The 15,812-nt window shown below is 38.0% G+C and overlaps 1 protein-coding gene across 1 annotated transcript in view; it reads left to right on the top strand.

The window, feature by feature from the left end:
* LOC144087145 (partitioning defective 3 homolog B-like) overlaps nucleotides 1-15,812 on the top strand; it is a 79,468-nt gene that overhangs the window by 49,662 nt on the left and 13,994 nt on the right. The window contains exon 23 of the mRNA XM_077617487.1: nucleotides 4,703-4,817. Within this exon, the coding sequence (XP_077473613.1) occupies nucleotides 4,703-4,817 (115 nt within the window). The remainder of the gene's footprint in view (nucleotides 1-4,702; nucleotides 4,818-15,812) is intronic.

Raw genomic sequence — 15,812 nt, 5'->3', positions numbered from 1 at the left:
TCTTGGGGGAACATTTATGACTTCAAAGATCCTATACCATATTTTTATTATTTTTTGTTTTAAATATTTCATGTCCTTTTATTGGATCTGCGAGATATTTTCAATTGTAAAAGCCAAGAATGCTATTCTGACTCTCATTCATTATGTACTGAGTATTGCTCTGATTGGATCGCTGTTTTCTTCAAATTGAATATGGAAAATAGTTTTCCTCTGACTGGTAGCAGGGATATTGCCAAATAATGGTTTAATCACAAATAATAAGTCATAAAATGTCTTCCATTTATCGTGATTTTTGGACTGTAAGGCGCACACGTCGATGAGTCGATTTGAATACATAACACACCTGGTAAGGTGCGTTAGTACATCAATATACTGCATTTGTTATTTTGTTCATTTATTAACGTTTAAATTATCGTTTCATTGATTGAGGAATGTATTTGTCTTGTGTTTATGTTTATTTAGGCAGCATGGTAGAAGATAGGTTAGCATGTTGGCCTCTCAGTTTTGAGACCAAGGGTTCAAAACGAAATGAAAAATTGATGTTTAAATGTTTTTTATGGCTTTCATGAATGATCTGTGTCTATTTTGAATACCTTACTACAGCTGTATGAAGTAGGGTTAGGCTTGTAACAAAATATGTTCCATGGCATTAAACCATTGTCTGACAATTGACAACATTGACATCCAATGATTTAAACTAGAAGGACTGGCTATGATTGGTCCACTTTCAGTGCCATTGACGATGCGACTCATCCATTCCATTTGGACTGGGAGGGACAAATATTTGTCTCGTCCGCTATAAATGGTTTGGACGTCTAGAAACGTTGATGGCATTCAATTAGTTAATCACAACCATAATTCATTCAAAAAATGCCCAGTTTTTCCCCAACTTTGGCTGTGGAGCAATAATAGTAAATAAGCAGTAGCAACTGGTGATGGATACCGTGGGGAAGGGAAATTAACCTGTATGTTTTGTGATTATTCCAGAGATGTGGATATTGCGGTCATTGAGTGTTGAGGGCTAAAGGAGCAAAGTAGAGGGAAAAGAGAGATGCAAAAGTAGAGAAAAATGGAGGATGAAGTAAATTGAGATGCAAGGTGCAGTGAATGTACAGGGGAATAAAAGAGGGGAATGAGAAGAGGTCGGGGAGCAAGCGATGATGGAAGGACATTTTTGAAAAAAGCCTGCATTTGTGTTTTCCTGGACTCAAAGTGAATGATTCAGGCTGGCTAATAGAGAAAGCTCTCAAGAGGCACTCATCTACCATCCTTTCCTCTCTCTTGCTCTCCTTCCTTCAATGAAGCCTTTCTAGGCCTCTCTTCACCCTGGTCCACTCGCTTCCTCTCATTTATGTTTCTCCCCTCTATTTGAACAAGTAGTACACATTGAAAAATACATTTCATGCAAAGGACATCCGCCCGCAATTGAACATCGGATTTTTACATTGTGAAAGCACACACTGGCAGTAGAAGGACACATCATTCATTTCGAAATGGCACAGAAGCACTCAGGGACAAACACCGGACGGAAAACTTGTAAGTAGGGACCAATCAATTTGAAGTTTTTTACCAATATGAACCATTTTTTTTGCAGGAAAATAAATCAATTGGCATATTCTTTAAAAGGATATTACATATATTAAATGAAACATCCTGGGTTTGGCTTAACCTTTACTACAAGAAAGATATGATTCAAAGATAAAATATTGTTTTTAATAATTTAAAAGTTTGTTTCAGACAACCATTCACTCACACTCATACCGAGGGGCAATTTAGAGTGTCCAACCAGCCTACCATGCATATTTTTGGAATGTGGGAGGAAACCAGAGTACCCAGAGAAAACCCACGCAGGCCCAGGGAGAACATGCAAACTCCACACAGGAGAACCGACCTGGATTCGAACCCAGGACCCCAAAACTGTTAGGCCGACACGCTAACCACTCAGTCGTCGGGCCACCAAATAATGATACTATTCAACTATAAATGTTTTTAGTCATCTCAAGTGGCTTTTTGGTCTATTTCAGCCCTTTTGTTTCTTAGCATCAATAATAAAACGGGTTGTTGTTTTGGAATGAATTCTTAAAAAATATATATTTTTAAATTCCTTAAGGAAAAGTCAAATATTTGGGGATGAGCAATCCGTCAGCTAACCCTTTGATCTTTTGTACTAGGCACTCGTGTGTTACGCTTAGGTCTTATCTGAAGTCATGCGTGACATTGGTTTTAACTCCAGAAATCTGTCGTCATCAAGGGCATCTTTCGACTTTTTCAAAATCCTGCAGTACTTGGAAGACATGATGAGTCAGTGTAGCCATCAACAAGTTAAGCTCAATTGGTTTGGAAGCAGAAAACGTAATGTCCTTTTATGGAAAAGTCAGTGGCGGAGATTTATTTTACAATGACCACCTATCTATAAGGCAGCATTATTACTCTCCGTAAGTTCTTATCGTAAATTTGCATTACATGTTAAAGAAACATGAATGGACAATACTCTTTTTTGTGTACTTATATTGTTAGACATATTGAGCAAATAAGCCTTCTGTCAAGTAAAAGGTGAAGTAAACAGACTGGCTTACCTATGAAATGTTCATGTCAGGCACCTGACCACGTGCAGCATCTCATTTGCATACAGAAGCTATGCCTAAATGATGTATAATTTTCAATCTGTTTAAAAAGACATCCGGATCACTGTGTAGACAGGACGCCAGCCTTTTCTACCACTGAGTGTAGCACGTGCAGGCATTTAGACAGCCAGTCCGATTGATGTCACGGCAGTCGACAGAAGCGTAATTACTCTCCATGCTTATGCGCTACTGCAAAAGGCGCGGTGTCATATTCTGTCAGGTGGATTTTTAAAACGTGTGTCGCTTCCGGTTAGCCTGAAGACAAAAGTGAGCCCTGGCACAACCTGTATGAGTTTGAGTACCAACCTCATGATGCAATTACACTGTACAAAGTGTCTTTCTTTGCTACACACATTTATTTCCTTCAGTGCTTTTCCTTTTTGACCCACCTGCCATCTTTGGTCATCTTTTGTTGTCAAACTTCATTAGTGAAGATGTCAGCTAATTAGAACGCAACACAAGCTTGGGAGGTTCGGGAGACAAAAATGATTTAGGATGAGATGAGGTGGAGCCGCCGCACAGACGATGGAGATAAAAAGATGATAAAGAGATTAAGAGGGCTGGGAGGGACAAGAAGATGGATTGTATGAAAAGGATAGAACACAGGTGTCAAACTCAAGGCTGGGGGCCAAAACTGACTCTTAAAAGCAAATCATACGCATGAACTCCTCACTGAAATGGGAAGCTTTACATTTTTGTCTAAAATTGTTGTGATTTTGCAAGTATTTTTGTTACCTATTATTGTGCACTTCTTATTTTTAAAAAAAAAAACAAGGTGTCAAGACATTTTGCACCACTTCTGCACACTTTGGCCCAGTTGTTTCATTCCATGTATTGTGTTTGAGTGAATGTGTGTGTCTGTGTGAAGGGGGGTGTAATACTGGTGTAGCCTCAGAAAAAGAGAAGTTTTATAGTTAAGGCTATTTTGCATGCCTAAATGTTCTACAAATAATCAATATGAAAAAGTGATGCAAGATGCATCAAATGAGAAGTAATACAATTATTGTTCTTGTTAAGCTCATCCTTCTATCCCAAATTTAATGATCAATTTTACTTGTTGCCTGGGACAATACAAACTAAACCCCCTATTGTAAAGGCACATCTTATTTTGTTTTTATTTCTTTTTGAAATTGAATTGGTTCAGGTGCCATCAAAATATGGTTTGCTATACCTTTTATATTTCAATTTTGCTACACCAGGGATTAACTATTAAATGAATAGTGCTTCTTGATATGTTTAGATTTTAGGATTTGGCAGATATTATCCAGTATATCAATATTTATGATTTACCATTTATCTAAGCTGAACCACTTCCCCGATTATTTCATCTTTAACAGATTTTGAATGTGTATCATTAAATGAGGCTTATTTATCATAAGCCCATAAATATTTATAGCTCTTAATGACACATTTCTTATTTAATATCATACTGCTGATCTATAATTTTTATACCATTACTAATGGAGCACATTTTTGAAATATTCATATCAGCGTTAACATAGCATGTTTTGCCACTCATTTTAAACATTTATAGAATTATTATTGGTGGTATCTGCCCAGAGCAAAGAATTTATCTAGCTCTGCAAGAGAGAGAAATGTCATTAGTAAGAAGGTTTAGCCGATCTTAAAAACTGAAATCTTGCAATTTAAAAGATGTTATCTTGGTCCACATTTATTTTTTTAAGTCGTCGGTTAAGAGTAAGCGCCATCTAGCTTTGCAGTCACTATGGCCAGTCAGGTAACTTGGTACAACCATCAGTTTTCGTTGCTGGCCTTCCTTAATTTTTTTATTTTCAGTAGCCATGTAGAGATCCTCTCCAACCTGGCCAACAAGTTGGCCACTCAGTTCTATCAACTTCTTTCAAATTCCAGTCTTTTTCTGTGACTACTGGTGTTCCTCAAGGTCAACATGGGAATTACTTTGCAAACATGTCCTCTAGACCTCCATCTAAGAATTATCACTCCTGATTTTTAGTTACCTCAGTGACCCTTGTTAATCTACCTTATCCAGAAAGACACCTTCAAAAAACAATACACTATTACTGTTGCAATAGTTTGTGTTTCCTTTGCATTTGCAGCAACATGGACCGAATCCAGCAGCTGAGAAAAGAATACCAAATTGCAAAGAGAGACGGAATGGTGCCCACATATGAAGAACTGGAACCTCGCCGACTAGGGCATGAAAAGGACAGGGTAAGATTCATTTTCATACTTTTGGTTCTCAATTAAAGGGTGCATTAACTATACTTTATAATACAATGCAATATTCAACTGTGATAAGCAGTGTGAATTGGAGTTTGTCATTTTTATGGCTATGTTTTTTTAATTAATTTCAAGAATGTGTGTAAATGTACAATTACAACACACTCTGATTCAAGCATACAGCGTGAAGCATCTGAAGGATCTGTTTGTTCACATCCAGCTGTTGCTGCACAAACATAAGATCATTGTTACATCCTCACAGCTCCACCTCGGCTGTTGAGTCAAACATGTTTTTAGAATAACAGTACATTATAAGTATGCCAGTAAGAACTACCCTCCCACACTGCTGTCAGGTAACATTTCTCTATGACTTGTTTAGTTTGCCAAACAAAGGCTTCTGCCTTCAGATTGTTAGTTTTTCTTGTTGAAGCAATTTGCTTCACAACACGTGTTACCTATTGTTCCGATAAAGCAATTGAATTTCCTGAAACAAAACAACTAAAAAGGAGGCCCGATAGGAATGAAACTAAACAGATAATGGCCAATAGCCAAATGGGATTCAAACAGTTTTTTGCGCTTTGGTTTTTACGCATAAAAAGACTACGGTTTGTGATTCAGTGTAGTCCAATGTTGCAAATTCAGTAAAGTACCCCCTGAGGTGATAGTGGAACTTTAAATCAGTGCAAATTGGAAGATGGTGAGGGGAGCATAAAAGGGGAGTGGTCAGAATTGATTTAGATTTCTTAAAAACCCGATGAGTAGCAGCACTTTGAATGACCTGCAGTCTGAAAGCAGAAGCAGGTAGCCCAGCCAGAAAAATAATGGATTTGTCAAGGTGAAAGAGTACAAGAGTATTATGTCGCCGGCCTAAGAAGCTACAGTACAGAGAAAAGGTTGTTCAGAGTTTGTCACCACATGTCACCAGCTTGGTTGTGTTTAGGCACTTAGAATGGTTATGGATTGGTGGGCCAATATAGAAAATAGCAATTTTACATTGAAACAATAAGCAACAATCAAAAGTTTTGGTACCTTGTCTTGAATGGCGCTGCATGTTGTCTGACTGGTGAGCATGTCGAACCTCCATTTCATGCTAAGTAGAGATGGCAACTGCTTGTTATTATTCCTTGATAGGGATTATGGCCTAATTTCTTTTTTCAGTCATACCCCAGATGCACGAGACCACTGGGATTTTAGAAATAAGATGAATCTCATTGAAGAGAATGGAATTTGTCATGAACAGCTACAATAATCAGAGGAGTTGGTTGAAAAGATAAAAAATGAGATTGGAAATTCAAATGCAAAGGGTTGTGTCCAATAATGCACTGAAAATATCAAACTCATTCCCCACTTAATGATATTTATATTTTATTTTAGTTGAACTTAAAACAGTCTTCCAACACTCAACTGGCTTCCATAAAAAATTGTCTATTTGCCTTGATGCATACTTAGCCTGGCTGGAGGTCATGGGGTTATAATCCCCAAAGCAGACAAGATGGGATCAGTGCCGACCCAGTGGACCCAGACACATTCACTTGTCTGTGGGACTTACTCACAGCCACCCCAGTACTAAGATGTACATCCTTTCCTTTCCCAGTCAATAATAGAGATGCACTTGTGTCTGGATTTTAATCTTACATCTGCTCCCCCCTCCACATTTCTTAATGTGTCCCCATAGGCTGAGTGCTAAAACACATAACTTTTTCTTACACACATGCACACCGAGACATGCATGAAACCTGCATTATGAGGTAATCTGCAAGGTTCCATTGCTAAGACTGACTAAAGCAATTAGTGGATGACTCATAGTTAGAGATTTGGATCCATTAACACTTAAATAATAGACACCAAATCTCCACTGATACGTATATGTCTGCGACTACAGCAGTGGTGTCCAAAAGGCAATATATATCCAAAATACAAAAAAAAAGTAGTCGAGCCAAATGCAGTCTCTATATAATTTGGCTCAAGAGCAGTACAAATTGCAAAACTGGCTGGTTGATGGAAATCCCCGCGGACCAACACACATTAACCATGAGGGGGAAAAATGCACGAATGACATCAATCTGACTTATTGAAAGCACACATCTGCCATCTATGCACTGGACTTGCCAAAACAGGTGGCTCATTCCATAGACGCCTGCAGAAATAGTTCAACTCAGCTCAAGTTTTGCTTTAATACAATGTGACATCGCCCTACCTTTTTAATTAAAGTGACTAATGAAAGTTTACATCCCTTTTTAAGACCAGACTCCTGCAATGTATAAAAAAGTCATCAAAAAATGTCCAATATGCAAAAAAGTGGTAGTCATTTTTTAACTAATTCACTGCCATTGATACCGATACACTATTCATTTGGACTGGGATATGAATGGCATTGCAGTATTATGTATCAGAAAAATTGACGGCAAGAGACGAATGGCTCCCCAGTCAAAACGAATTGGACGGCTATGATCGTCAATGACAGCCAATTAATTAATTTAGGCAAAAGCTTTATAGCAGTAAAAACAATAGGAAAGTAGTTTATTTGTTTCTCTTTCATTTTGTTTCTTTGTTGCCAGTGCTAATATGCCCGATTTCCAATGTGGTCAATGTCATAACAGTTCATTTTTTAAAGCAACTCTGTTTTAGTCATCAACATCCAAGAAAGCAAGTTTCAGATGTGCTAGAAAGCAAAAATGATTATAAAAGCCACTTTTAAGTCAGGCAACAATCCAAAGCATGCATATAAATCCGCTCCAAGCTGCTTCACATAAAGGGGTTGAAAGGTTTGGAATGACCTGGCAAGAGGTCAGACATGAAATCAATTAAATCTTTGGGGTCAGCAAAGGACTTCTTCCTAGTACGCAATATAACATCAGTCATTGTTTGATAGATCTAAAACGGCCTACATATTGCCAACTAAAGATGTTCCCTGTCGATAAACTTTTAACTTTTAAGAGCATGAACTCGATAGTGCAACCACAAAATTAAAGTTGAATTATTTTGTAGTTGCATGAGTTGGTAATTTAATATAACTGAGAAGAGTGGAATGGTCAGTGATTGGAAAGTCCGGGGTTAGAGTTGGACAGACGGCCTGAAAAGAAGAGTTAGATTGTCTTATTGCCGAGGAATGTTAATATGATTAGCGAATAACTCGGAGCTCGCTGTCTGGCACTGGTGCCTCGCTGGTCTGACTGCTGATTGCTCACAACGTTGACTGAGAGGTTGAAAACATGCAGCTGACATATCTGAACACCCAGTCGTTTTTTTTGTCCCACACTTTAAAGTACGTCAGTGGACATGCATGTATTCTGCCAGAGGAAGAATGAGTCCACATGTCATGAGTTATCACTTTTGAACATGTATGACTCTCTCTAATTATGTTTCATAAATTTGAGGTCAAAGTTGCTCTGCGGTGACCCATGACTACTTGACTGATTGTTGGGCCTTGATCCCAGCCGGAGCAGACATGATTCATCATGTTCTGACATGTTAAACAAAGGAAGTATTTTATTCAGAATCGTTTTAGTTGGTATACGCAGCCAGAAATGCTATTGTGTACAAGTATTCCATTATCAGTATATTTACCAATCAGAGTTTCAAATCAACTTTGACTTTGGAACATTTGCTCCCCACCGCGAATTCAATGAAGATGTCACAAGAGCGACCAAGATTTAAAGCCAAGTCCTTCTCACCTTCTCTTTCACACTCAAGCAGAGCCCTCCCCTTTTTCCGGCCCCCCACTTTAATTCTATGGCCGCCCATCTGTGGGTTCAGATGAACTGAAATCTCACAAGGATTTTTCATTGGCTGTTCTTCACACTAGGGGGGAGCTAATTGGCCAGCTGGGGCCCAGCCGGTGGCATAGCAGGGCATTAGCCAAGAGGCTGGTCAAGTGGCATGACACTGGTCAGGCTGATGGCAGCACTAGTTGCTTGTAATTGGTGTATGTACGTGTACGGACTGTATATATTTATTTCCTTTCTATTAAGGAGTGTTTATTTTGAACTCTCTACACACAGTCCGCTACAATAGGTAGCCCGGGGGTCGACAACCCTAGGATCTGGAGACGCATGCGGCTCTTTAGCACTACCCTAGGGGCTCCCTGGAGGTTTTTGAAAAAGGTTTGAAAATGGAAATTACGGGAAATAAATATATTTTGCTTTTAATATGGTTTCTGTAGCAGGACAAACACGACACAAGCATTCTTAACATTTTCCAATGCTGTAAGAATGTGTAGAATAAATATTAAAGGGCTAAAGAGCATTTGTAGCACGTCTTAGAAATTCTGAATATTCTTCAACCATTTTATAGCTTGCCGAAAAGTATACATCTTACAGCATTATAGCAATGATAATGTTCAATACAGCACTAGTTTTCTGGCAATGCCCGATACTGCACAACCTTGTAACGAAATCAGTATTAGCTGCCTAAAATATTGCATCAGCAAGAGTACACATTTTTCCCAAATGTGGTTCTAAAAGTTCTTTTTCATCCTTAAAATGTAGAGTATATTGAATGTGTGTAACTTTTATGTTTAACTTTTTTCTCTCCAAAAAAGTGACGTCTTCCCACTCCACAATTTACATATGCATTTCTCATTTCTCCTATTTAATCCATTAAGTTAAAAAAGAAGAGTTTTCTCCCCAGTTAGAAACTGTTATTTGTTCTGACTAGATATCACTCCCTCCTGTCCTTTTTCTATTTTAGCTTTTCTATCAAGTGCTAGCTCCTTTAAAACTTGGCAATCCTTACTTTGGCACATTTTCTCAATTATAGTGGAGCCTCGACACTAGACCATCCATCTAGCTAGCCATTATCCATACCACTTATTCTTATTATGCATGGAGCTTTGAGCATTCCCAGTTGACCCCACATACACCACTTTATTGAAGGGATGGCACTTGGAGGAAATGGGACTACGCGCCAAAAAAAATTAGAACAGGCAAACTCTGAAGTGAATTTCCCTAAGTCACAGTTTTTTATTTTGTGCTGATTCTATTATGATGTAGTTTGCCTTTCCCGTTCAGCGCATTTGGTAATAACATTGGTTTCCAAGCAAGTAACATGTGTTTAGTTTTACATTTTACTCCAATAATTAGTAGACTTTGAGGCTCCACAGACCACCTAAATAAAAATAATGCATTCAATCCATTTGTTGCATTTTCCTAAATGTTTAGCTGGGGACAGGTTTGCAATCTGTTCTAGGTTTTCATTGTTTTTATTTTCTTGGATAGTGGGTCTCCACAGTTAATCAATCCTTCTCACTTTTTTCTTTCTTGTTCTTAAATTAATTTCTGTGCACCTTTACCATTTAATTAAGTAGCCGAGTGAGTTAATCTAAAGGAAATGAGAGGTGGAGGTTAGTCACCATGGATTACTCTGGTCCCAGACTTCAAGCGGTCCTTCCCCACTCAGGAGATAATCATAGCCAGGTTAGCCAGGAAATTAAGTGACTGACTTTCAGAGACTTTCTAATCCCCATCATGTTCTCCGCTTACATTTCTGGTCCGTTCCCACAACACACGTTTTTTTTGTCTGCTTGTCTTTACACCAATTCATGGAACCTGGACTGGAACTGGAAATCAAAGTCAGTCCATCTATAAATTGTCAATTGTTCAATAGATTGGTCTTTTTGTGTTAGGTTTGTGGAGTATGCATTGTCAGATTAAAATAGAAATCTATGCCTACACCTTTTCAGAAAAATATCTGATGTGAGTCATGTTTCATAATTGTTGGCATGAAGAACTTTTCCATCGACCTTCTGGCATTTGGGAGTTCATATATTTAAATATTTAGTCATGGACTCCATTCACATACCAAACTGAAAAAAGTGCACTTTTGAAAGGCATGTCATCCAGATCAAAATGAAATGTTGCCTCCAATGTCCACAGTTTTTGTCCTTTGATGTGCCCAGTATGACTTAGCCTTTTGCATTTGGGGTGTGTTTCCTTAGTTTCAACGTTGTATTTTAGTTGCTAATTTGACAAAAGCTACTATATGGTCAATGTAAAAACAGTTTGTTTTCTCTGGTTCGTCTATCAACGTCATTTGTTATATTGCTATACGTGGAAAAATTTAAATGCCATTTAATAACTACTCACTGCTGTTGACAGTCATAGACCTCAAATCTATTTCATTTGGGATGTCTGTAGTTCAGTAATAGTGTTTCACTTCCAATGGCGACAATAGACATCGAATACAATTTGTTGGATTCTGGCAGGAATCGATGTTCGTAGTCCTCTCACTCAAAATGGTTTGGATGTCTATTGCAGCAAATGGCACTCAATGGTAATATCCCAAAATCTTACCGTGACCACATCTCTATCCAGTGAAGCCAGACAATTGCTCTCCTTCTCATATTGTGAAAAAAAATCTGTTCTATATTTTGGTTCTCTTCATGGCCATATTTTCTTTTGTGTCAATTTCTTTGGGACTGAAATGTACCGGCTGCATGTTCTTCCACATGTGCTTAGGCTCTAATATATCTTGCCTACGAGATAGCAAATATAAAATGACAGCCAAATCCCCAAATAAAAATCCCATAGTGTTTTCTCCCTTAGGAATATAGGAACTGACAGTTTTTTTTTTCCAACCTCAGACGCCCATTTCTGCTGCTTCAGCCCTCACTTCCGTCATTCGTATATCTCTTAATTGTCTGCCCTTAAACTTCTACCTCTCCCATACTTCCCACCTGAGTCTGTTCCCCCACTCTTGCTTGGAATTCACCTCTCTTTGTTCCACGTAATCCTCAAAGGGGAACTTTTTGAAGTTGAATAGTTTGGGGTGAGACAGACAGACAGACAGACAGATATAGACAGGCGGTCACAGACAGACGGACACATTCAGGGGTGCCCATTGCTAAGTGGGGGGTAGCAGAACAGGGATATACTATCTGGGTGGCAGGGAGGAAGCTTAGAGAAAAGTAAATTATCTTTCCTCACTTTTAACTCCACCTCTTCTGCTGATCCCTCTCTCTATAGTGCTATATATTCCACCATCACCTCTGACTGGCTTTCTTTTCCGCCTCTTATCAACTACCCACCTTGCGTTTTCAAGGACAAGCTCAGCTGTGGAGAACACTATAGTTTGGAAAAACCAGTGTGTGAGCTTTAAACTTATGTGTCAGTATATAGATATACAGTTCGTGTTACTGCCTGTGTATTAGTTATGGTGTGTTGTGCTCATTTTTCAACAGGATTTCTTGCAGAGACTAATCCTATCTCCTCTGCTATCACCTTACCTTCCTTCGAACTACCATTTATTTCCTCCCTCCACACTTGGGAGCTCCACATTTTTAGCTTTTATTTATTCATTTAAAAACATAACCAACTCTTACTGAATATATCTTTTATGTACAGTAAAGGGGGTGAGTTATGCACTTTTTGATTAATTAATACTTATGAGGATACTTTGCAAAGTAACTTGCACAGCTTTTCCAAAAAGAGGGTTTTCAATTTAAAAAAGTCTTATTCACTTCCAGTGCCAACATTTTTTCAAGTTTCACATTTTCTAAGTGCTACTTGTCCTACAGTTTTTGTGTAATTCACATAAAAAATAAAACTCAAGACGCACTAAATCATAGTTTATCTGAAATTTGACCTCCCAATAAATGTCAATGGGCACATTCACTTACAATTTGTCCGTTTATTTCCAATGGCATATTCAACAGTGACCCAAAATTAACTGGAATTTACATGGGAATGCCCCAAAAAGTGACAATAAAATCAACAGAATGAGACGAGTGTAGCTCCTAAATAGTAAGAAATAGGGAATTCCCCGAAATCAACAGGAACTAACCTATAAATGCATTACCAGAAAAATACCCTAAATCAATAGAAAGTGACCAGCCGAAAAATTAGTAGCAATGGACCATCAGAAGTTTACTGACCAGCAGTGCAACGCATCAGCTCAAATTTTCCCGAAATTTAATATTCTAGTTGTCATATCTTGTTCACTGGTCAGTTATATTAATTGTATTCAGCAGACTCTCCAGGCTGCACACATTTGGAGGAATTGACCTTTCGTAGTCTTAATTGTACCACGAGTTTAACTGCTGTGACATTTAAGCATGCTCCAGTTTTAAGTCCTGGCCATCTACTTGCGAGCGGCTTTGACATTTGTGAATAAACATCCCTGGTGAGCATTGTTAAAGATCAAAGCAAAAATCACGCAATTCGCTTATTAAATATTCACCCTAATAGTCTCCTTCTGCTACGTTGATCTGAGATGCATTTTTTTGTTGTTGTTACTCACCATCCGGCCTCTCCGCCACGCCCTGCCATTTCTCTAAGTGAGATTTTACAGTTCAATAGTGCAAAGTGACCTTAATGGTGTATGTCTGCTGAGATTTCATGGGCTTGTTGATCAATAACAGTGACTCAGCAATCACTTTGCCAGGTGCTGAGACTTCTGTATTCAAAACTTTACTCAACAAACTATACTTTGCCCTATAAATATGGGCAGCAACACCACCTACACTATCAATTTCTTAGGAACTCTGATACTGTAGATTAAAATGTTATAAGGAATGGCACGTTTAAAAATAAACATAACACTGTCTTCTGGCAGTGATAGCCGTCCAATTCCTTTTGACAGGAAGATTCTGGCAGCAAATGATCTGAAACAATTGTTCACAGCTAGCCTTCCTCGTTAAAATGGATGCACGCATGTGGACCCAAGGACCACGGTATATGATGATTCACATGAGGAACATAAAAACCTTGATTAAGTGTGTATGCTGAGACAAGGCGTTTGGTAGCACTCTGAGGACTATTTCACTTAGGCAGTTAAGCATTGGACTGAGAGAAATGAGCTTAAATTGAGATGCGCCTGTCAGTATGAAATACAATGCAGAGTCCATTGAAAGAAAAGAAATGGCATCGTCTTGATGACTTCTTCCTGACTCTGCTATGAAATGTCAACGGATTATTTAGCTTTCCAGAGCTGAGAGAGAGAGAGAGAGAGAGTGAGATCGTTTGAAATCAGACAACTACATATTAAAACAAAATTAACCTTTATATTAAATTAAATACAAAACCATTTTGGGTCATTTCTCCGTTGCTTTCTGTTTACTTTAGGGCATTTTGGAGACTTTTTTGTGGAGCTGTGTAGTTGAAGAACTTGTAACAGTAGAAATAAAATCATTCATACGGACAGGATATATGTTGTATATGGTAAAGTCTGGAATTGATAATGAGGGTCTGAAAATTAACAGTTGCATGAAAGTTTATCTCACATGAATACTTAATACCCCTTTAAAATTCTGTATAATATGGTACTATGATATCTCTTTTCAAAACCGATACGAATGACTTCCTAGTTACTGATGATCTATTAGAGTTACCCGTAGTTGGTACACAGCTGTCGGGAATAAATATTCAACGACTTCTCCTAACCAAATATGACCGGACTTCAAATTCCAATCAAACTACATTGCTACTTTTTTACCCTCTATTTATTTGTGCTATTTCTTTTACGTTACCGAATGCCCTGGTATTTCTGGCATTATCCCAGGCATTAGATACAAATTCACTTTAATTCCAATTTTGGCCAGAGTATGAATAATTCACAGAGTAGTAGCATATCATGAATAATTGGGAGCCTCCTAGTAGGATTCATTGAGGTTGTCTGCAACCCTGCATTTGTGCTTCACGGGGTCACACTGAGGTCTGATTATGTGCAAAAAGATTGTCTGTATAAAAACCTTTGGACATGGTTTCGATAGTATCTGGCAAATTGAAGCACAGTTTCCAAAATGTGCTGTTTGACCTGCACTGATGATGTCAATGGATTTGGATGTTGAACCCTTCCCCTGCCAATCATGGCCGTTATATTTTCTTAACTAGAATAGGTAGACTCTTTACTTCACTGTGGCCTGATTAATGTTGCTAATAATACGCGCTATTATAAAATCCACATCTACTGGATCTTTACATTGCCAACTAAATAAAGTACATTCATTACGGGTATGTGTTTTTGTTTACTTGCCCTTTACTTTGGCATTAAACAACCATCTGTGTGCTTTGGTATAAACAAGTTTTTTCCTCTCCATACTGTTAAACTGACTTTAAAGCAGCTCAAACCACAAATATGAAGGTGGGAGAAATACCCACACACACTTCTTACCGTTGCTCTCTTTTAGTAGTTTTTTTAGTTTTGGTCCGCATTTTATAGAGATAGAGTTTTGTTCAATCTATGGGTTTTTTGTTTGTTTAGCATGAAAAAAAAGTAACGATACCTTGATCCTGTGTTTCTTGGTGGTATTAAGCTTTTTACATTGTCTTAAGTACATATTTTGGGTCAAGGTATATATGTAAAGCATACATGTCTTCCTTAAAAATAGCTGTTCACTTCCATCCCTGTGGCTTTTGGTGATAAATATAGCCCAGCTTTAGTACTTTCAGCAATTGTCGTAATTGCTTACTTTGGAGATCATCAGTTCAAGCCTTCTGAAACACTTGAAGCTGTTTGTTTATCCCCTGGCATTATTTAACGCTGGGACACCAGAACTCAGTGCATTAGGTAGTGTTAAATAGCTTGAAGTAAACAGAGACAAATTCAGAAACGTATTGAAAGTTAACAAGTGTAGTATATATGTAATTTAGTGTTTAGCGTTTACGTAGCTGAGCGTTCTCAAAAGTAAATGTGCTTTGTAGCTATGTTTACTTGGAGCCTATAACCCTTTCATTATCTGCTTTTTGGCAGTAATCATCCAAGGCCATGTAAACGCATTCAAAAAAACTGATTCTTTTTTTTTTACAAAACCTGTTAACTCCTTGTGATAAACCCTTTTCTAAATGCGAATAGTTTGCCACTATCGCTGTCCTTGATGTTTCTATACGATATATATTTACTATACTCCACTAGCATAAAAAATGTCATCTTGACCTTAATGAATCTTATTTTGAATGTAAAATAAACTACTCTCTTGCTTGGCATTTTTCCAACACCACCCAAACAAACCTTTACTTTCCTGACTTCAACTTTGGCATTCATTCTATTTCC

This window comes from Stigmatopora argus, chromosome 13 (genome assembly GCF_051989625.1).
Source record: "Stigmatopora argus isolate UIUO_Sarg chromosome 13, RoL_Sarg_1.0, whole genome shotgun sequence".
Lineage (NCBI taxonomy): Eukaryota > Metazoa > Chordata > Actinopteri > Syngnathiformes > Syngnathidae > Stigmatopora > Stigmatopora argus.
This window is presented reverse-complemented; position numbering and strand designations above follow the sequence as displayed.